The sequence below is a fragment of the Cynocephalus volans genome, chromosome 3, assembly GCF_027409185.1.
Source record: "Cynocephalus volans isolate mCynVol1 chromosome 3, mCynVol1.pri, whole genome shotgun sequence".
NCBI lineage: Eukaryota > Metazoa > Chordata > Mammalia > Dermoptera > Cynocephalidae > Cynocephalus > Cynocephalus volans.
This window is the reverse complement of record NC_084462.1, coordinates 89,266,229-89,289,173: the sequence shown is the minus strand read 5'-3', so window position 1 is coordinate 89,289,173 and position 22,945 is coordinate 89,266,229. Positions and strand designations below refer to the sequence as shown.

General features: G+C 40.1%; 1 protein-coding gene across 1 annotated transcript in view; it reads right to left on the bottom strand.

The window, feature by feature from the left end:
* The window catches only part of SHC4 (SHC adaptor protein 4), a 137,897-nt gene that overhangs the window by 67,339 nt on the left and 47,613 nt on the right, over positions 1–22,945 (bottom strand). The window contains exon 3 of the mRNA XM_063091762.1: positions 3,258–3,321. Within this exon, the coding sequence (XP_062947832.1) occupies positions 3,258–3,321 (64 nt within the window). The remainder of the gene's footprint in view (positions 1–3,257; positions 3,322–22,945) is intronic.

Genomic DNA, 22,945 nt, shown 5'->3' with positions numbered 1-22,945 from the left:
TCTCAAATCAAAAATCTAATTTTACACTTAAAGAACTGGAAAAAGAACAAACTAAACACAAATATACAGAGGGAAGGAAATTATAAGGATTAGAGCAGAGACAAAAGAAATAGAGAACAGGAAAACAATGGGGAAAAAAATCAACTAAACCAAACGTTGGTTCTTCAAAAAAATCAACAAAAATGACACCCCTTTAGCTAGATGGACTAAGAAAAAAAAAGAAAACTCAAATTACTAAAATCAGAAATGAAAGTGGGGACATTACTACCAATTCTATAGAAATACAAAGGATTCTAAGAGAGTACTATGGATAACCTAGATAAAATGGACAAATTCTTAGAAACACAACACCTACCAAGACTAAATCATAAGGAAATAGAAAATCTGAACACACTTATAACTAGTCAGAAAATAGAAAATAAGCATTGGTGAGGATGTGGAGAAATTGGAACCCTTGTGCACTTGGTGGGAATGTAAAATGGTACAGCCTCCTTGGAAAACAGTACGGCAATTCCTCAAAAAATTAAAAACAGAATTACCATATGATCCAGATATTTCACTTCTGGCTACATACCTACAAGAGTTGAAAGCAGAGTGTCGAAGAGAAATTTGTAACCCACATTCATAGCAGCATTATTCACAATAGCTGAAATGTGGAAGCAACGCACATGTCCATTAACAGATGACTGGATACATAAAATGTAGTACATACATACAGTGTAATATTATACAGTCTTAAAAAGGAAGGAAATTCTGACATATGCTACAACATGGATGAACCTTGAAGACGTTATGCTAAGTGAAATAAGCCAGTCTCAAAAGGGCAAATATTGTACAACAGTATGTACTTAATGTACTTATTGCCACTGAACTGTATATGTAAAATGGTTAAGATGATAAATTTTCTGTTATGTATATTATACCACAATAAAAAAATATTAGCAAAAAAGAGTATAAAAAAATCTAAAGTGCTGGGAAGAGTCCCTGGCATATATTAAGTACTCAATAAATAATAGTTATCAAAGAATATTAACTCAAAGTTTTCTGTTTTTCTTTACAGATGTACTTTCTGGACAGATGATAGCCAGGTTTGCTTTGCTTTATTTTGGAGTGTGGAATCCCTATTCCTGAAAAGAGAAAACCTTAAATGAACTGAGATGGGAGGTGCTCAGTTTTCATAGTTTCAGATTTCAGGACACAACTGGGGGTTTCCAGTCACTCCCCAAAGTCTCAAGCTACTCCTCTAGGCCCTCCCGCTAGACAAGAGTAAGTGTTGCTTACTGCACCTACTTTCTGTACCAACACAGTGAGACTGAGACCAGGAGGGGCGAATTTATGCAAATCAAATGGCTGAGCATGCTCAGTAGAAAGAAGTTATATAATCCTAGCAGCCAAGCATGCTCAGCAAAGTGGAATTTATCCTTTGAATTACCTTCCACCAGAGGTGCTAAAGAGCACAGAATATTCTTGATATGTTCAGTGCATGTGATAGAATTTGATCAATGAGCATGCCCTGAAAAGAGACCAACCAAGCATATGTCTAACCTGTTAGTAACTGGGAACCACCCCAAAGCTGAATATTCATTAGATAACATGAATATGTATTAGTGAAACTATAAAAGTAGAATCCCCTTAGGAGGAGCAGCTGTTTCTCTTGGAGCCAGCCTGTACTTCTCCTGAGGTGTCTGTTTCTTACTTTTTGTATCAAACTTGCCTTTAGCAGGCTGCTGTTCACTCGAGCCAGTTTGCACTTTGTGAATGGGTATTTCTTACTTTTGTATTAAACTTGATGTGGGCCCTACTCAGTCTGTGGAGCTAGGCTGCTCTTTCTCTGTGAAATCTGTATCTCTTATTTGTTACATTAAACCTGTTCTCACTTTGTACTGTGACTCTGGCTCTTGAATTCTTTCCTGTAGCAGAGTCAAGAACGGGTAAGAGAATGGGGTGGGTTGAGGCCGGCTATCAGGACTCCCTAGACCCTCTCGTCTGGCATCAGAAGGAGCCTGTTTGTCAGGATCATCCAGCTGAAGCATCCTATTCACAGAGACTATGAGAAGCAGGAGGAGGCTAGAGGCTGCTTTGGGGCCATGGGTACCGTCAAAGAAACTAGTACTAGGGAGGTCTTTAATAGAATTCAAGGGCCATTTGTCAGTTTTCCATACATACCTCTGAGTCACTCTGGGTGACCTGAGTGCAGCCCTTTGTAAAAAGGTGAAGAATGATAAAAATGAGGCAGAGTGGTATAGAAATAGAGCACTAACCTGGGAAACCAAGGACCTGGCTTCAACAGCTGGCTCTGACCCTAATCATCTTACTGACTCTAGGCGAATGCCATCTCTTCTCTCAGACTCAGTTCGGTAGCTGGCAAAATGAGAGGTTTGGACCCGAAGATCTCTAAAAACCCCTTCCCTCTTAAACAGCCTACAATTCTATCATTTATATAGTCATCTTAAGAACCTTTGCACCTCCCATTTAGACTTTTCAAATCAACTAAACATTATAGGGTTAATAGCTTAATAGCAATAATACTCGCTACCATTAATGTAGAAAGCCTAATATATGCCAGACACTTTGTAGACGTCACTTCGTTTAATTCTTACATAACCCTATAAAGTAAGTGCTATTTTCTCCCATTGTACAGATGTGGAAATCAAGGATACAAGTGGTTAAGTGACTTGTCCAAGATCACATGGCAGGTGGTAGATGTAGGATTTCAATCCAAGTCTGTCTCACATCAAAATTTTGCTTTTTTCAGCATGGAAAGCTCCTTCTACCCATGTTTTATTACCTCACCTCTAACACTGTCTATTTTTACATTTGAAAATAGGCCAGGAAATCTAAAGAGTCTAAAAAGTTAAAACACAGAATACATACATTATAAAATATTGAAACTGGAAGGCATAGAACTGGTCATCCGGCTCAGCTCCCTAACTTTATAGGAACAAGAACAAGGGGAGCCTTAGATGAAATGCCATGCTCAAAGGTAACTAAAAACCCGGACCTAGAGCCTGACGACTCTGACCTGAAGCCCAGGCGCTTTCTCCTCTCTGTCACTGGAGGCATCACCACTTCGGATGGTGTCAGGAGAGTTGGAAAACTGAGGAACAGAGCAACTTTGAGCATACCACTGATATCATGCTGCCTAAAGAAGGTAAGGCTGGGCCTTGGGTCATATCACAGACTGAACTAACAATTATTTTGATACTCTTTGCTATTGTAAGGGAAGCACAAAACAAGAAAATCACATCAATATTTACCTTTCGCTTTTTAATGGCTCCGTTAGCACCAGGGACAGCTTCACACAGGCGACTTATTGCTTCCCTACAGGACAGAAACCATATAAAGACTCAGCATACTACCTACACACAGTAAGCGTTCAAGAAATGTGAGAAATTATTGTGACCGAAATGTACACATATATAATGGTGATTTTGACATAAGAAACCTTCCCCCAGTCCCACAGGAGAAAATGCTGTGCTTAGTCCTTCCACAGTTCAAACCCAGGAAAACCTATCAGCATCCTAATACTGACAAACGCTTTGCAACAAGGAATCCTACTGTTTACTTTATTCATATCTTTTTTTCCTTGTATTTGCAGACTTGGTTTTTTGGGTTGTTGATTTTCAGTCAAAAAAGAGGAGTGGACCTTTATTGCCTAAGAATACTTCACAGTTTTACCTTTAGTGTTATGATGGGGTGTTCTGAATAAAAAACTTCATAGTATCTTAGCACCAGAGACAATTAGGTACAAAAGCACCTGACACTAGAGGAAGTTTAAAAGGATTGGGAGAGCATTGAGCTTCAAGGTGGTCTCAAATGGAGTCTTATTGACTAAGTTACTGCTACAAGCCATTGAGCTTTCATGTAATTTCACAGAAGAAAAGAAAATCAATATCAAATTTCCTCCTTTGCTTATTTTTCTGCCCTTACTATATATTGCACTTCCTGAGAGAAAGGCACCGCTGAAATAAGTAGTTGCTCCTTAATGGAAGTGGTGAAGCAACTGGCGCCCTCCTCTCCAGAAATGCAGTTATAAGTAAAAGCTTCCGTCTCTGAGAGACTGAGCATTCACAACCGCCCCAGCTTTCACTCTGCGTAATCTGAACCTCACTCAGCCTCACAGCTTTCAACACATATATTAAACTTTTCACAAAGCAGATGGAAATCTCTAATCTCCTTCCTGATTTCGCAGAGATCATTGTTTAAATTAATAAAGTATATTCTCTCTCTTGAACACACACACAAACACACAAACATGAGCACTGTAGCTATTACAGTTTTCATATATATTATATTTCATGTTAATATTTCCTATGAGATATTGTTGATTCCCGGGGGGGGGGGGCAGTCAGACACAAGAATGCAGAACCATTAAAAAAAAACGACAGCCATGATATGTTGTAGTACAGAACATGATATGTTCTTCTAAAAGGCACTTTGGAAAGATAAGAATTCCCGAAGATTCTAGGCATAATTTTGGGTTTATAATGTGTATCTTAGTTCAGGTCCCTTTTTTTTCTGAATAAATGAAACTCTTCTCCGAGGTATTATCTTGTCTGATTTTTGTGTAATACCTGTAACAAAAGGATAGAATGGATCTTTGGTTTAGCATATTTTTCTCAGGATTTCATATTTATTGTTTCTCTAGGATTCCAACCTTTGTTCTCTGGAGTCAAATAAAAAGATAACACAGAGGGTTGGAGCTCTATTGTTTGATTGGTTGACTGATGTTTTGAGTCATCATAATGATTATTCAATAATTGATGAGACACATAAAATTGATCCAAATTGGCCTTTGATACTGCCAAAATAGCTAGTCCAGGCACCCCACTGTATTGATGGTATTTAATACAGAGGTATTATAATAAAGGGCAGATCCTTTTCTCCATGAGGGCCATTTGGGTGCTTAGGTCTAAAAAGCTCCCTGTAAATGGTTTGAAATAAAATTAGAAACAGAAGTAGGCACTGATGCTGCCAAGCATAATAATAATTATTATAATTATCATTAGAAGTAGTTGCTTTTACATATCACGTTGTAGTTTTATAAAGTTCTTTCCCAGGCGTTGTTTTCTTAATTCTCACACCAGTTGTAAATATCTTCTAACAAAAAGTAACGTGGTAAATTTGAATGAAAGGGAATGCTTTATAGAATGAGCATCTCTAGAGGAGGGTTTGAAAGGACGTATCTTCCTGGCAGAGTGGGAATTGGAAATTCCAGACAGAGGGAAAAGCATGGGCAAAGATACCAAAACATAAAGTATGATGATATGAGGGAAATTACAAGTGCTTTGATATTGCTGGAGGATAAAGTGTGTTAGAGCAAGAGGGAATAAGAGCTAAGAGATGAGATCAGAGTCTGAAAACTTTTGCTGTAAAGGACCAGATAGTAAATATTTTAGATTTTGCTCAGTTGCAACTACTCAACTCTGCCATTACATTGCAAAAAGCAGCCTTAGACAATATGCAAACAAATGAGCATGGCTGTATTGCAATAAAACTTTATTTCTAGAAATAGGCAGCTGGCCAGATTTGGCCAACGGTCCATAGTTTGCTAATCCCTGAATTAGATAATTCACACAAAAAGAGGGAGAAATAGTTGCTTTTTTAAAAATGGGAAAATGTTCACATTCATTACAATTTTAGTTAAAAATTAAAAGAAATACAAGATACTTCATTCACATGAAATTAGCAAAAACACACAAAAAAAACCTCTTCAGGCATATTTATCTATTGTTAGGGGCCTTTATTAGTATTAATACAATCTTTCTAAAGAATAGTATGGTAAAAAGATGACAAATATAAAATTTATCACAGCATTTGATAAGGGGGGGAGAACTTGTAATGAACTAACATTGAGTATGTATATAAAAGAAACACTTATATTAGAGTAAAAAAACTAACCCCAAAGCTTGTGATATAGAAATAAAACATATCAAAATAAATATTGCCACTTGGACTACAGAAATACAGGGGAGGGAGGTAATCTATAAAGTGATTTGGTTTTAGGTGTGTTTTTGTGCTTTGTTATTTCCTGTTTCTGATTCAACTGATGCTTAGATGTAAACAATGTAGATAATGTTATGTTTTACTTTCATTGTACAGTTGGGTGGATAAATTATCTTTTAAAATATTCAAAATAATGCAAAGTAAGTTCCTTCAGCAGGACTTTTGCTCATGTGAAGCAAAGGTGTTGAGGAGATATGAGGGCATGTCAAAGATGTCCCAATGGATAGGTGACACCCACAGAGAGGTAAGACAATATTCATGTTACAGGTGGCTATGGTTTGAATGTGTCTCCCAAAGTTCATGTGTTGGGAACTTAATCCCCAACGCAACAGAGCTGAGAGGTGGGAACTTTAAGAGGTGATTAGGTCATGAGGGCTCTGCATGCATGAATGGATTCATGCAGGAGTGGATTAGTTATCATGGGAAGGGGTTCCTGATAAAAGGATGAGTTTGGTCTCCTTCTCTCTTGCTCTCTCTTGCACCCTCTCTTGCTCTTCTGCCTTCCACCAAGGGATGATGCAGCAAGAGGTCCCTCACCAGATGCAGCCCCTCAATCTTGGACTTCCCAGTCTCCAGAACTGTGAGCCAAATAAACTTCTATTGTTTATAAATTATCCAGACTGTTGTATTCTGTTATACCAGCATAAAACAGACTAAGACACAGATAGTAACAGATGTTCTTTATTCCTCTCCTTGTTCCCATCCCAGCTTAGCTTTTAACAACTCCATCTTTATAGCCACTAAATCCAGATTTATTTTTTCAGTGTTTTGATAGGATTTCCTGCTTGTATTCCCAACAGTTTCATAAAGAAAAAAAAATCTTGACCAGATTTAGCAATGCTTTCACATTAGAAATCTCTGCCTTTAGAATGATACACTTTGCTGTGCCAGGGAACATGGGTTTTAATATAGGAGCAGCCCCTATTCATTGAGCACTCTCTACGGACAAACCCAGCACTAAGCACCTTATGTACGTCACCTCAGTTAGTCATAGCAATACCATTTCAAGGTAAGTATTTTACTTCCTTAACCTCGGTGTCATAACACCGCAGTCTAACTAACCGAGCTAACTGGCCAGCCCTACTCCCATTTTTAAAATGAAGAAACAAAATTTTTAAAAAAATAAATAACTGCCTCCAAATAATGCAGCTAATAGTGGGAGAGACAGAATGCAAATTCAGTTCTGACTTCAAAACCCACATTCACCTGGGGAGCAACCATATCGCCAGGTGGGGGGAAAGGAGGGAATCCTATGCTCTAGGGACTGGGGAAAGTAGTATATTGGCTATCCTTCCCTTGCTCACTCCCCTGGCATAGTGATGGGCTACTTTGGGGACAATTCTTACACCAACGTGGCTGGAGTAAACTGCAATCACACACACGTGTGCACTGATGCACTCACTCAGAACTTTAAAGTCAGCTGAGGTACCTGAGGCTTCACAGAACCCTCAAATCTCTTGATACATGAGGGCTGTAGGGAAAATATAGGAAAATGCTCAGGGCTCCCTCAGATGTTCAGAATCTTGCTGAGCACTTCATATAAATATGCACGTATGCCCGGGTGTTCCTTGGTTATTGTCTAATGCAATTGCACATGTGCACCCAGGTGTTCCTGGGTTCTCTGACTTGCACCCAGGTGTCCTGGGTTATCAGACTTAAGTATAAAGGATGAGTAGCTCTGATCTACAGGGCCCCTGCCCCCAGGATGCCCCTGGGGGGGGGGTCACAGGGAGGCCACTACTGCTGCTGCTGGAGGCTGCTGTAAGCTTCTGCTGCTGCTGAAGAAGCTGAGGACTGAGCTTGTGTCATCTGTCAATGGCTTCCAGGATCTTTCCAAACTACCTAGCTTGTGGACCTGTATGTAAGGGGTCTGGTGACCCAGTGTGAGGAAAATAGAATAGTTTAGTCAGGCCCCCTCACCTCAGGTCCAGCTGGGGGTGATGCAGCACATTCTTTGTAAATAAGTTGTGTGTCGGTGGAATTAGTGTGCATGGTGCCCATGTATCTTTTCAGTTTGTTGCTATGTGCATTCTGGAGTTTGTGAAGCAGCAGCTGGCCAGCAGAGGGCTCGTGTCTAAAAATAGAGCATCTATACTTTGCTGGCAGCTGCTCAGTTTTTCTTTGGACTTTGCCGGTAGCAGTTGAGTTTTATGAGTTTCTCTTGGGACTGCCTAGCTCTTAGACGTGTGTGTGCTGAATAAAGACTACTCTTTCTTCAACTAAGGCTCCAAGGACCTTTCTTCCAGTTACCTAGCTCGTAGACCTGTGTGTGAAGGGTTTGTGACCCAGTCTGGACAATGGGCTTGAGGGGTCTGTGAGCTTCAGAGCCAGCCCTAGCTCTACACTCAGCTGGACATGTGAGGGGTCTGGTGACCCAGCCTGTAAATGAGGGGCTTGTGACCCAGTCTGTACAATGGGTTTGAAAGGTCTGTAGCCTAGCCCAACAATACAAGGGCACTTCAAAAAGTTCATGGAAAATAGAAGTAAAAGATAATACGAATCTTTTCATGAACTTTTTGAAGACCCCTCATACAACTCTGCTCAAAAGAAAAAAGGGGAAAGCCTGTGCCTGTGAACTTGCTTGTTTTAAAAAAAGTAGTTACTCATTTTTCGGATTTGAGGCTCTAAAATGATCTATGGGCTCTCTCTCCAAAACTAGACCCTTTTGTACAAACTCTTCTATTCAGTTTTAAAGGGTCCACCCTCAACCCCCAGAAAATATTCTATGGACCTCTCGGGAATCACAGATCCCCTGTTAAGAACCACTGCTTTCAAATAACCTCTCAAATTCTGCTTTCTTTGTTGATATCACTGTTAACAAATCTCCTGAAATCCCAGCCAGGAAGACAGATACATGCCTGCATTTTGTTGCTTTTCTTCACAAAGATCTTTTCTTCCCCTAAGACTAGGGGCGAGAAATTAACTGTAACATTTTCAAGAACAAATAGTACTTTCAGTGCTTTTCTGGAGTTTCAGCCACACCCTCTGGCCTAAAGCGTTGACTTTACAAATGCTGGGGAAAAAAGAAAACAAAGTTGAGATTTCTCCCAGGACCAAGGCATCCCAGCTGCCCACGCAGCTGCATTTCCCACAACCCTTTTGGAGCTGACTTGCCATGAGACTCTCCAGCTAGCAAACATTCGGCAAATGTCCTCTTTTACAGTAGCAGAATTCTGGGAGTTTAAATGGCTAAAGATTTCCATCCTGGGAGCCTGTACTAGAAAGAGGGAGAAATGCCCCACGCACCAACAGTGGCCACTTTGTTTATTGTTTTGCCACATGAGAGGGAAGGAGAGGAGTGGGCTGATGTAAGAGAATGAGAATGCAGTTGAAGATTTGCTTTTAAGCATATAAAACCCTGCCTACGCCGTAAGACCAAAAAAAAAAAAAAAAAAAAAGATATTTTGTCTGTCTTAACAGAGTCCAAACTAAGCATCCAAACAAAAGCACCTTTCTTCACCAACCTCTGGACACTACAGTACTTAAGTTATAATTTTTCTGTGTCTGTAACCCTTAAACAGTTAAGCTCCTCTGAAAGTGATGTTGCCTAACACCCCCGCCCCCTGGCTCCCCCTGCCTTTTTTTTTTTTTAATTGAAAGGCAATATCACAATCCAAGACAAAACGGAGCATTTAATGGGGGAGGGGCTGTTGGGGCAGATTTTTCTAGTGAATGTCAAAATGCAGTTCTTCAGTAAACAGAAAAGCCAGAAAATGTGTAACATAAAACCCAGCCAAAGGTCCAGTTGGAATGATTACAGGCAATAATCCCAAATCCCTGCATGCCCCTCACCGCCCCCCCCCCCCCACACAGAGTCACATACACAGTCACACATATAGTGAGGGAAGGAGTGGTTTCAGTTCTGTCCACCAGGCAAATAGAAATGAGAATAAAATTTTAATCGCAACAAGAGGCTTTCCAAAATAGTAGTCAAAGATACTCAGGCAAAACAAATTCACCCGCATTTCCCAAGGGACCTTCTCCTACTTTTCATCTCCAACATGAATCCTTAAAGAAATCAGTTAACAATGTCTAAGGGACAAGATGTCACCTGAATGTCTCAAATTGCCTTCATATTATCAATGAAGAGACTTGTGAGTAATTCAGACTCCACATCAGTGTGGTATTATGCTCTGTTCGATTGTTCTAGGGAAACTGGTACCATCTTTTTTGAAATCTTTGCCTGCAGGACATCAAGGCTCGCTGATCTATGTGTTCAATTTTGTTCAACTTGGTGAAATTAAAGACATCCAAGAATCTGTGAAAGGCCTCAGACAGGACACTTTAGAACATGAGCCTGCCTCCATGGTGATAAGCACACAATGAATGTAGTCAGTGCCCACAGACCAGTTGAAAATGGAAAGCTTCAAACTCCCTTTGTGATGTTATCAAAGGCATCACCCATGCACTCCAGGAGAGTAGACTCAGCTCCTAAAATATATCCTTTCATTTTAGAAACATGCACCTCAGGTCCCAGGATGGTCAAATAAAACCTTTCAGTGCTGCCCATAGCGTTTACCCTCACACTGAGTTATCGCCCCATTCTGTTCGCCCAAATTATATTTAAAATCTGATTCTAAAGTACACTTGCAATGTGACCCAGTTCAGCGACCACAGAACATGGGTTGTTCTGTCTGCTCCGTGATTCTGCCCTTTGGCTCTGATGTGAATGTGGACCCATTAATTACCCTGGAATGAGGTGAAAGACCATACTGTCCAGAGTATCACATCTCCCCCTACAAGTCTCCCTAGTTAACAGAAATTAAGTGATTTTCTCCTCCCTCCACGATTTCCTGTAACAGAATCACGTATTTCAAAATTCAAACACCTCATCCACAACTGATGGCTTATAGACTCTGCATGATGGCTTACAGCCTTACAAAAATGACAATAAAGAAATAGAGCTGGCAGGACAGGAGAGTGGAGGAGAAGCCCAGGCCTGAGGGCCGAGCCCGGTGGCGCACTTGGGAGAGTGCGGTGCTGGGAGCGCAGCGACGCTCCCTCCGCGGGTTCGGATCCTATATAGGAATGGCCGGTGCACTCACCGGCTAAGTACCGGTCACGAAAAAGACAAAAAAAAAAAAAAAAAATTAGAAGCCCAGGCCTGAGATTCCATCTGCTCTCCTTCCTGGAGTGGGGGAGGGGAGGAACAGGAGAAGGCGGTGGCATCTCCAGCCCACAGCACTGAAGAAGAATGGAGCTCTCTTCCCATTTCCCCCTCCCTTTCTCCCCAGGACTGGGCCGCTTCAGGGCGGGGCACCAGGTTCCAGGTGGGCTCACGCTGAGAATGTAAGAACTGAAAACAAAATCTCTATTAAATTGAGTTTCATGTTTCAAAAACAAAGAAATAGAATTTGTAAATCCCAAAGACTGTTCTTCTTTACTTTGGAATAAGCTGGGCTTCTTTAATTTTTTCTTTTTTAAGTATTTTTTTATTTATCATTATACAATGTAATTGATTTTCATGACCCTTTCCCCCCTCGCTCCCCTCCTCTACAACACCCGGGAAAAGTTCAACGAGGGGCCGGCCCGGCCCGTGGCTCACTCGGGAGAGTGTGGTGCTGATAACACCAAGGTCATGGGTTCGGATCCCTATGTAGGGATGGCTGGTTTCCTCACTTGGGAGAGCGCGGTGCTGACAACACCAAGTCAAGGGTTAAGATCCCCTTACTGGTCATCTTTAAAAAAAAAAAAAGTTCAATGCAATATTGTAATTGGGCTTTTTTTAAACAATTGTGTTTTAGAAAAAATAGTCAAAATATTATGGAGACTTGTCTTTTGGAGTTAAAGAGTATATTGATGCACACAATGTGGTCACTTAAGAGTCAAAGCTTATTTAAAAAAAAAAATCAAAACAGATCCAACTTAATCATCAACTCTATTCACCCATTTCACTCTAAGTGATGTGTATCTTCCAAAAATTAGCCCTATTTTCAAAGAAGGAAATTTGACACTATTTAAAATATTTAAACAGTTTCCCATAGAGGCGTCTATAATATTGAGCAAGACAGCAACTGGTGGGATGAATGCTTGACTTCCACCACTGTTTCTTTAAAAAATACCTCTGGTTCTTTTAAAAGACATTTGGCATATATGAGAGTACTTCAGAAAGTTCATAGAAAGATTCATGTTATTTTTTAATTCCGTTTTTCCAAAACTTACATGGTATAGATTTCATCTGGGAAGCCCATTTTTTTATGTGTCTGTGTGCACTTCTGGAAGAACTCAATAACTGGCCTAGCCACTTAAGTCCACTGCGACAAATAATGGTAGAAAGACTTTGGCCTGCACATCTGCCACAAATTCACCAGCATAACCACCGAGGAAAGTGGTGATCAAACTTTTAAGTTCTTAAGAATGAACTAGGAGCTAGTTAAAATGCAGATTTCTTGGACTGTTCCTAGAGATTTTGATTCTGTAAGTCTGGGGTGGAGCCTAGGAATCTGCAGTTTAACAAGCCTCCCAGGTGATCCTGAAGCCAAGTTCATGGACCATACAGCTGACTAAACCTTCTACTTGAACTCACTGCACAGGGTGACTGGCTCTGTGCTGCACAGCTTCGGCCAGATGGTTGTGTAAGTGAATGCTAAGGAATTAGGTCGCCTGTTCCTAGAGTCTAGGGTAGGGAAGTCTATACCACCTGTACATTTGATGGTAGTTGTCTGGCTAGGCTAAGGCCTGGAATCCTCACAGGGCCAATTGTCTAGCTCTTAATCCTATTCGTGACGCCAATTGTAAAGCTACTTGACCAGTTGTCGGGCTCTTTTACCTGCCCCTAATCCTGCACCAACTGGGCCGATTGTTGAACTAGGGTTGGGTCTGGAGCTCCCAGACCCCTCAAGCCCGTTCACAGACTGGGTCACAAACCTTTCATACACCAGGCTGGGTCCCCAGACCCCTTCACACAGGTCTATGAGCTAGGTAACCGGCCAAAATGTCCTTGGAGCCATAGGTTGGATGCCCGAGGCAGATGCCCGCCCGCCTGCTTCACTAAAACTCCTTTCTCTCTCTCCCTCTCTCTCCTCTCTCTCTCTTTCATCTATCTCTCCCTCTCTCTCTCTCTCTCCCTCTCTGAAGAACACAAGAATAGCAACAAAACTAAAAAGACACATTGGTGCGCATGCACACTAACCACACACACACATACACACACACACACACACAATTTGTTTACAAAGGATGAGCTAAAGCCACACCCAACTGGACCCAAGGCAAGGGCCCTGACCAAACTGTTCTATTTTCCCCACAATAGTCCATTTGGGGGGAAATTTGTTTTCAGTTTTGTCATTCTACGTGCTGGAATAGATATTTGGTATAATCCTCTCCTCTCCCCTCTGTCTCCTCCCTCCCCATCTCCTCATGGAGAAGAGCTTTTACCAGAGGGCATCTGGAGGTCCCAAACAACCTAGTACACAGCACCCCTTGCACACACAGGTGGTGAGAGTGACCTGCATTCTCTCTCCCATCTGGCAGCCGGAGGAGGAGAGGCCTAGTTCATCTGCCCCTCAAAATGTATTCATGCTCTAGGCAGTGCTTCTCAGCCTTGGCTGCACGTTGGAGAAGCACCAGGCAGCACTGACAAGTACTGAATACTGGGTCTTATCTCCAGAGATTCTGATTTAATTGGTACAGAATGGGGCTTGGGCATTGGAGTTTTAAAAGCTCTCCAAAATGTTTCCAACAGAGCTAAGATTGAGAATCACCCTATAGCAGCAGTCAGCAAACATTTTCTGAAAAAGGCCAGATAGTAAATACTTTAGGCTTTACAGACCGTACAGTCTCTAACACAACTATTCATCGTGCTGTTGTAGTTTGAAAAGCAGCCACAGACAACACGTAAACAAATGGGCGTGGTGGTGTGCCAATAACACTTGTGGACACTGAAATTTGAATTCCACATAATTTTAACATGTCACAAAATATTCTTCTTCTTTTTTTGTTTTGATCATTTAAAAACGTCAAAACCATTTCTGGCTGGCAAGATGGCAAAGTCAAAATCAGGTAGCAGGTTAGATGTAGCCCATAGACCCTGTTTCACTGACCCTTGTTCTAGAATATAAGAGGGTTTTGGGGTCACGGTCAGCTACTAGTTAGTGCATGGTGCAAAACCTACTAGAGCACAATCTTTTAAACTTTACAGACAAAGATTATTTTTACGTATTTTGGACTTGGTCTTGTTCAATGTCTTGGTACAGAAATTGGGTATTATAGGAGATGGGTCTTTTACTATGTCTATATAAGAATTACAAAATTCCTTTTATGTCATAAATTGTCATTTTTCCATTCTTTTCTTTGTCTCTTCTACCAGCACTCAGTAGGGGGGAGAGAGGGAAACAAATTCTTTTTTTTTTTTTTTTAATACCAACTAACCTTCCTTAAGTGATACTATGTGCATGATACAGTGCAGAGTGTGTGGGGGGATACAGAAATAAATAAAAGTGTAAAATTATAGTAAATATTAAAAGCAACAAAAATTGAGGGCTTAAATTTATCTATAACTCCTCTTCCCTATGAAATAAAGAGTGAAGAAAAGCTGGTTAAATGTACTTTGCAATCAGACAGCCAGAGTTCAAAATCCAGCTGTCTCTTACAATCTCCTGAACAAGTTTTTAAAGCTCTCTCTGTCTCGATTCCTTAAATAAATAAAGTGGGAATAATAATAGTAGTTTGAATAATGCCTCGGTAAATGCTAGCCATTATTATTGCTTTATCCTTAAAATGGCTCTCTGCATTAAGAACAGGGTCTAATCTGCTTTGTTCAACGCCTAGTACCCAGCAAAGTATTCTGTGTGTTGTAACTGGGATGCTATAGATAATATGTTATATAATAGGTCAAATTATGTCTATCATGCAAATGGTAATGGATAATACAAGTTTCTATAAAGGTAGAGAACATGTCTCATTTTCTTTAATACCCCATGAACACCTAGCAGGCCACCTTGGACATATAATGTGTTCAGTATATAAATGTTTAGGCATCTGTATGACATTGAAACAAAGTATGATCCTTGTCTCCCTGTACAGACCTGATCCCCCTTTAGGAGGGAGGTACACATTCTCCTAGTTGCTGGTGTGTTCACTGCTAATGGATCACAGCTGGGTTCCTTCCCCAGAAATTGTCCTCTCCTGAGGGGAGTTACCTGGCCATGCATATGTCCCTTCCCCAGAGGCAGCAGGCATCCAATGAATGACTGGTCAAGATGGGGTTCAAAGGCCTGGTCTCCTTGCCTCAATTCAGGATAACTCTGAAGGGCCATCCAGCTCCAAAACTGCCTGTGGCATCTGCCGAGGCCTTTGTTGTGACTTCATCACTATTCAACCTATCCCTCTGCCCAGCCCTCCCAGGAAAGCTTTTGCCCTCAACTCTCCATCTCAGAACCTGTTTCTAGATCCAGCCTAAGACCTGCTAATGAGCTGCTACCAGAGTTATGCCACCTTATATTTTAATATATGCTTAACTAGATGATGTCTTTCCTTTTTAAGAATCTGTGTTGTCATAGGCAACAGTGAGAAAAATCATTTTCGGAGAATTTCTCATAAGTGACATAGATGATCTCAATCAAAAAGACCCACCCCTTATTGTTCAAACATACATGAAAATTCACATTTCCTAGAGTAAGCACAGTCCTCACAAGCTACAACTCAAATATGTATAATTAAAGGGACCAGAGTGGTACACTTATCCTATTAGGCATTTCTCAGCTTTCCTAAGGAGACTATCGACAGGAAATGGAACAAATCTGTCTTGCAGGTAGAGCCATGTACCAGTTGCCCTGCGTTTCCTTTGGCCACAAAGCTCTCTTTTTATCAATGAAAGGACTTTCTCTGGATGAGATTAGTTTTTAATTAATTTTTGGATATCTCCCATCTAGCTCACTCTTCTCAGAAGGATCTGTATCATTAATTTTCCTGGCTATTTAGGATGCAATGGAATGAAAACTCACTGCTTTAGCATTCCCCCACTATTCCCATTTTCCTTTCCTAAAAACAAGAGCAAAACAACAATAAAAAATCTGCAGATGTTTTTTGGGATTTTCTGAAAACAACCTGTTCAGAAATAAGGGGTTTCCATGTTATCCGTGGTCCAACTGAAGACCTCATTTTGAAAGCACTGGATAGGCTTTCCTTGCGCACCTGTGGTTCTCAAAGTGCAGTCCCCGGACCAGCATCACCTGGGAACTTGTGAGACATGCAAATTCTTAAATCAAAAACTCTGGGAGTGGGGTCCAACATTCTGTGTTTTAACAAGCCCTTGTATAATAAAGTTTGAGGACTACAAACACATTTTTTTTTTCTCCTTAGTAAATATCAGAAAAGGACATTGAAGGATCCTCACCTACAGATTTATGTGTCTTTATGAAGTCCCTCCAGAGAGAACTCACAGATGACGAATCTGGCACCTTAAACCCAAGCCAAATTTCAACCTGAGAATTAAACATTTCCATATTCTGTCACTTCTGGCTTTCAGCATTTCCCTGAGATTTGTTTCTTAAAATTCTCTTACTTTCATTGAAGCAGAGTGCATAAGAGGCAGATATTGGCCTCTGGTTCCACCACTTTGTGTAGTACCAGGTGACCTTGGTAAATTCCTTAATTTCTCTAAGTCTCAGTATTCTCATGGGCAAAATAGGATTAATAATAACATTTTTTACAAGTGTTAAATTTTGTGATGATGATGGCAATGTTAAAGATCGTAGCTATTAATTAATAATAAACTTCTTTGTCAACTGCCTGTTAATAGTTGAAAACCATGTTTGATTCCTTCAACTAGAAACAGACTGAAGTTCAGCCAGTTCCATGTGGATTAAGAAATCTTTCTCTTCACCTGAATCAACTTCTTGGACCTCAAGCCTGTCTGAACCAAAGTGAGTATCTTCGGAGAATTTATTTTTATTGCTTTGTTTGAAATATATATGAACGGTGGCCATATGCCAAACACTCTACTGTGGAGCCAGGGACCTGACCCAATTGTCTAGGAGCTCTTCTTTCTAGAATTTGACCTAGTTCATGATGCCATATCCTATGTTTAGATACTCTCGATCTTTTCAGCTTTTCTCTGACCAGCAGTAATCATGGAGCATTTAAGACCTCCAGGGTCATCTCAAGATCTGTGATCTAGGCCTGAGAATCCCTGAAACGGCTACGTTAATCAATAAATATTTATCAATCCAACTATGTCCCAGGCACTGCAGCTGTGAAACCTGCCGGCCACATGGACTAGGCTTCCAGGGAGATCTTTCAAGTCCAGAGATGAAGCATGATGAAACCCTTATGATTACTCCACTGAGATAGGACCTTCAGGTACACAATCTCTTCCAGGCCCAGTCATACTTTGGGGCACACTCTGAGTTCCAGAGGCTCCCATGCAACTGCAGCATTGATGCTTCCAGAAAAAAGGTTCAAAAGATCTATTCTACTTGCATTGTAAAATGATTCAGACTAGGGGCTGGCCACTGTATCTATCAAAATCAAAATTTTCCAGTCTTAAGGAAACCAAAACAGGCCACAAAAGGGAGATTCTAGAATGCATTCTCAGCTGGCTCTGCATCGTAAGGAAGACCTGGGAAGAAATCACTGGAGAAAGCTATCTCATTCAGCAATCAGAGCTAAAAATACCGGGGTTTCCCCCACATACATAGGCCTCAACATTCATGTGTTTTAAGCTCTGAATTAATTTGTTTCTCTTCAAACACTTAAGGTCATCCACTACCACCTATACTTAGCTATGGAGAGATATACAACTATTCTCACTTAGGTTGGTGAATGTACATATATTGCTTGTTTGAGGGTGTGTGTTTGTGTGACTATCTGCACTTCTGTAAGTTTCTATATATTTATATGGATAAATTAGCAGACTCTGCTTTTGGAAACATATTTTTAGAAACCACTTCATAAATTGGATCATATTTTCCATGGAAAGATGCTATAATCGGGAGTTTCATTCCTGACCAAGAACTCCTGGGCAAATAAAATATAGATTGTGTAAACAGCTTGTCATGGAACAAAAATAATGACCATTTTATAAACCTCTATAAATATCTGAAACACTAAAACAATGCCCTAAGTCCTATAAAAGGGGCATGAATATAAACAGTCTTACATATGGAGTCTCCAGAAATATCCAATCACCACATAAAAATACAGCTCAACTGAATTATGTTCTGGAAATTAACGCACTGCTGTAATAACATTAAACATTTGATTTACATTCTGCAAACATTAGATTTTAGTGGAGCATTTTGAGGATGATTTAAATAGTCCCAATCTCCTTCTTTTTTTTTTTTTTAAGTGTCCAAAGAAATTGATCCAATATCTTCTTTTCCCTTTGAGGTGGAAATCTATTTTTTACTGCATCTACTACTATCTTCATTTCACAAGCCTCTTTTCCCCCACTTCCGCCTCCCCCTCCTTCCCTCTCTCCTCCTCCTCCTCCTTTTCTTCCTATCCTTCCCCTTCCCAATATATGATTACCGTGGAACTACCATATTGCCTCAATGTAATGCTGTCCTGGCCAGAGGTGACTGATCCAGCAATAGGACCCAATCACCATCTTTCCTGGAAATTCAGTATTCAGAACTGAGAAAACTCTGCACTCTTGCTGCTGAGCCCGGCTCCTGTCCTTCTGTTGGCTTAATATTTCATTGCTCCTTAGGTTTCTTGAGCTGCCCCAATATCCGTTCAAGAAATTCCCCTTTTTGCTTATGGTAGGCAGTCATTTTCTGTTACTTAAAGCCAAAAGATTCATAATAAGTATACCCATGGCAAATAGATGAACTTAAAATTATTTCTTCCACCTTAAAGCTCAGGTCAAAGAAAATACTGCACAGACTTAATGACCTAGAAAATGTGCACAATAAATGACAAAATATGTTACAAGTTAACATGTACCATATCATCTCACTTTAGTTTTTAAACATATTATTAGAAAAACCACACATCATACTGTTACTATTGGTTATCTCCAGTGATTTATCTGTTTTTTCTTTTATTTTATCCTACTTAACAATTCCCCCATCAAGGCAGATTTGCTTTTTATAATCAGAAAAGAAAGCAAAAAAAATTTCAGAATTAGATGTCCCTCAGAGGATTCACAATAGCAATAATGATCATCATGATGATACTGTTCTCTCACTTTAAAGTGATTTTTGTTTGTTTGTTTTGGCAGCTGGCCAGTATGGGGATATGAACCCTTGACCTTGGTGTTATAACACTACTGAGCCCTAATCAACTAAGTAACCAATCAGCCCAAAAGTGATTTTTAAAGACAACTCAGGCTTGCCTATATTCCCTTAATGGCATCCCACCCTCTTAGCCTATTCATAGCCACAAGAACAGTTTCTTAGTTTCAAACCAAGCAATGTCACTGCAAAACATCACAGGCTGTAGGAAAAGGATTTGGCATGAGAATACCTGGGTTTAAGCCCCATCAAAATAGCTGTGTGGTCTTAGGATGGTCACTTATCTTCTCTGAGCCTCAACTTTCCCTGCTTTAAAAGGCAGAAATCACTCCTCCAAGGGTGATTGTGCAGTTCATAAGAGAACATGTATGCAAAAGCTCTGTGCAGGGCAAAGCAAACATTAGCCAGTGTTAGCTACCTCTCCACTTGTCCTACCGTAGCCCCTTCTGCCAGTGTGGCTTTTGGTTGTGCTTCTCTGTCAAGAATTAGAAGAGGCCACTATGCACTCCTTACCAAAGTCTGTTAGCCATAGGACCTGCTAGAAACTCAAGCCTTGAAGCCTCAGTTGTCCTTCTCTCACTGGCTTTGCACCCTTTTAACAAAATTAAATTAATTTACACAATACTGAATACTCGAGCACTCCATAAATATAACTCATCTAGTACCTATACTTTCAAAAATGTAATAAATACACATAATATAGAATTTACCAATTTAACCATTTTTAAGTGTACAGTTCAGTGGCATTAAGTACACTCACGTTGTTGTACAACCATCATTGCCATCCATCTCAGAATTTCTTCTGTCTTCCCAAACTGAAATTCCATAAGCATTAAACAATAACTCCCCCATTCACTCCTCCCCTGAGTCCCCAGCAACTACCCATCTACTTTCTGTCCGTGTATTTGACTACTTTAGGTTCTCCATATAAGTGTAATCATATAGTATAATTGTGTGTCTTCTTTAGAGAAACATCTATTCAAGTTCTTTGCCCACTTTTAAAAATAGAGTTCTCTAGTTCTTTGTTGCTGAGTTGTAGGGGTTCTTTATATATTCTGGATATTAACCCTTTATCAGATATATGACTTACAAATATTTTTCCCCTTCTGTGGGTATACTTCTTGACCTTATCTGTTCATTTAAACAAATAGTAAATGTACACCTACTCTGTGAGACATCGTGCTAATGACTGAGAGAAAAGGTACTCAGTCACTATACTCTCTCTGCATTTTACTCTGTCATGCAGTCAGAACCCTTCCACACTGATTGGAAAACATTTTTTTTTAATTACTACAGCCTCAAAGACTTGTAAAGGAAACTTAATTGGCTATTTCACTTATCTCGAATATATGAGAAGTGAGATCTTAGTCTTACACAGGTTGTGAGGAACTGGAAAGCAGTGAAACTTGAAACTAGAAGTGGCCACTGTTCACACACTCACACAACACACAGCATCAAACATCCATAAGGGCTTGCTGACATCCACACATGTGCGAAAGGAAATACTTCCACTTACATCAGTGCTTGCTTAGGAGATATCAGTTTTGAATGTTATATTTTATTGGATGGTTTATTGTTCTAACCAGCAGATAATGGTTATGAACTTTGACCCTGGGACACCAGACCCTTACTGAGGTCTTTACACTCTTTCCTGACCAATGAACATTGAGATTTGTTTTAACCAACTACATACATTCTGTCTTAGCCACACTGCTCCTTTCAATCCTTAGCATAACTACCATGAAATAGAACTTAAAACCCCTGATTTTTTTTCTCCTGACCACTGTTCTCAGTAAATTTCTTCGCTGGTGAGTGCTCCCCTGCCTGGAAAGCTCATATACTTGGCCTTTTATCCCCTCTGTAGTGGTCTTTTTTTTACATGCCATGTGATCCTGCTCCTAACTCCATGCTCTTCTTTTTTTTTTTTTTTTTTTTATTTTATTTATTTTATTTTTTTAATTTTATTTTGTCGATATACATTGTAGCTGATTAATGCTCCCCATCACCAAAACCTCCCTCCCTTCTCCCTCCCCCCCTCCCCCCCAACCATGTCCTTTCTGTTTGTTTGTTGTATCAACTTCAAATAATTGTGGTTGTTATATCTTCTCCCCCCCCCCCGGTTTGTGTGTGTGTGTGTGTATGTGTGTGTGAATTTATATATTAATTTTTAGCTCCCTCCAATAAGTGAGAACATGTGGTATTTCTCTTTCTGTGCCTGACTTGTTTCACTTAATATAATTCTCTCGAGGTCCATCCATGTTGTTGCAAATGGCAGTATTTCATTCGTTTTTATAGCTGAGTAGTATTCCATTGTGTAGATGTACCACATTTTCCGTATCCACTCATCTGATGATGGGCATTTGGGCTGGTTCCAACTCTTGGCTATTGTAAAGAGTGCTGCGATGAACATTGGGGAACAGGTATACCTTCGACTTGATGATTTCCATTCCTCTGGGTATATTCCCAACAGTGGGATGGCTGGGTCGTATGGTAGATCTATTTGCAATTGTTTAAGGAACCTCCATACCATTTTCCATAGAGGCTGCACCATTTTGCAGTCCCACCAACAATGTATGAGAGTTCCTTTTTCTCCGCAGCCTCGCCAGCATTTATCGTTCATAGTCTTTTGGATTTTAGCCATCCTAACTGGGGTTAGATGGTATCTCAATGTGGTTTTGATTTGCATTTCCCGGATGCTGAGTGATGTTGAGCATTTTTTCATATGTCTGTTGGCCATTTGGATATCTTCCTTAGAGAAATGCCTACTTAGCTCTTTTGCCCATTTTTTAATTGGGTTGCTTGTTTTCTTCTTGTAAAGTTGTTTGAGTTCCTTATATATTCTGGATATTAATCCTTTGTCAGATGTATATTTTGCAAATATTTTCTCCCACTCTGTTGGTTGTCTTTTAACTCTTTTAATTGTTTCTTTTGCTGTGCAGAAGCTTTTTAGTTTGATATAATCCCATTTGTTTATTTTTCCTTTGGTTGCCCGTGCTTTGGGGGTCGTATTCATGAAGTCTGTGCCCAGTCCTATTTCCTGAAGTGTTTCCCCTATGTTTTCTTTAAGAAGTTTTATTGTCTCAGGGTGTATATTTAAATCCTTAATCCATTTTGAGTTGATTTTAGTATATGGTGAGAGGTATGGATCTAGTTTCATTCTCCTGCATATCGATATCCAGTTATCCCAGCACCACTTGCTGAAGAGGCAGTCCCTTCCCCAGTGAATAGGCTTGGTGCCTTTGTCAAAGATCAGATGGCAGTAAGTGTGTGGGTTGATTTCTGGATTCTCTATTCTATTCCATTGGTCAGTGTGTCTGTTTTTATGCCAGTACCATACTGTTTTGGTTATTATAGCTTTGTAGTATAGCTTAAAGTCAGGTAGTGTTATGCCTCCAGCTTTATTTTTTTTGCTGAGCATTGCTTTGGCTATCCGTGGTCTTTTATTGTTCCATATAAATGTCTGAATAGTTTTTTCCATTTCTGAGAAAAATGTCTTTGGAATTTTGATGGGGATTGCATTGAATTTGTATATCACTTTGGGTAGTATGGACATTTTCACTATGTTGATTCTTCCAATCCAAGAGCATGGAATATCTTTCCATCTTCTTGTATCCTCTCTAATTTCTCTCAGCAGTGGTTTGTAGTTCTCATTATAGAGATTTTTCACCTCCTTGGTTAACTCAATTCCTAAGTATTTTATTTTTTTGGTGGCTATTGTAAATGGGCAGGCTTTCTTGATTTCTCCTTCTGCATGTTCACTA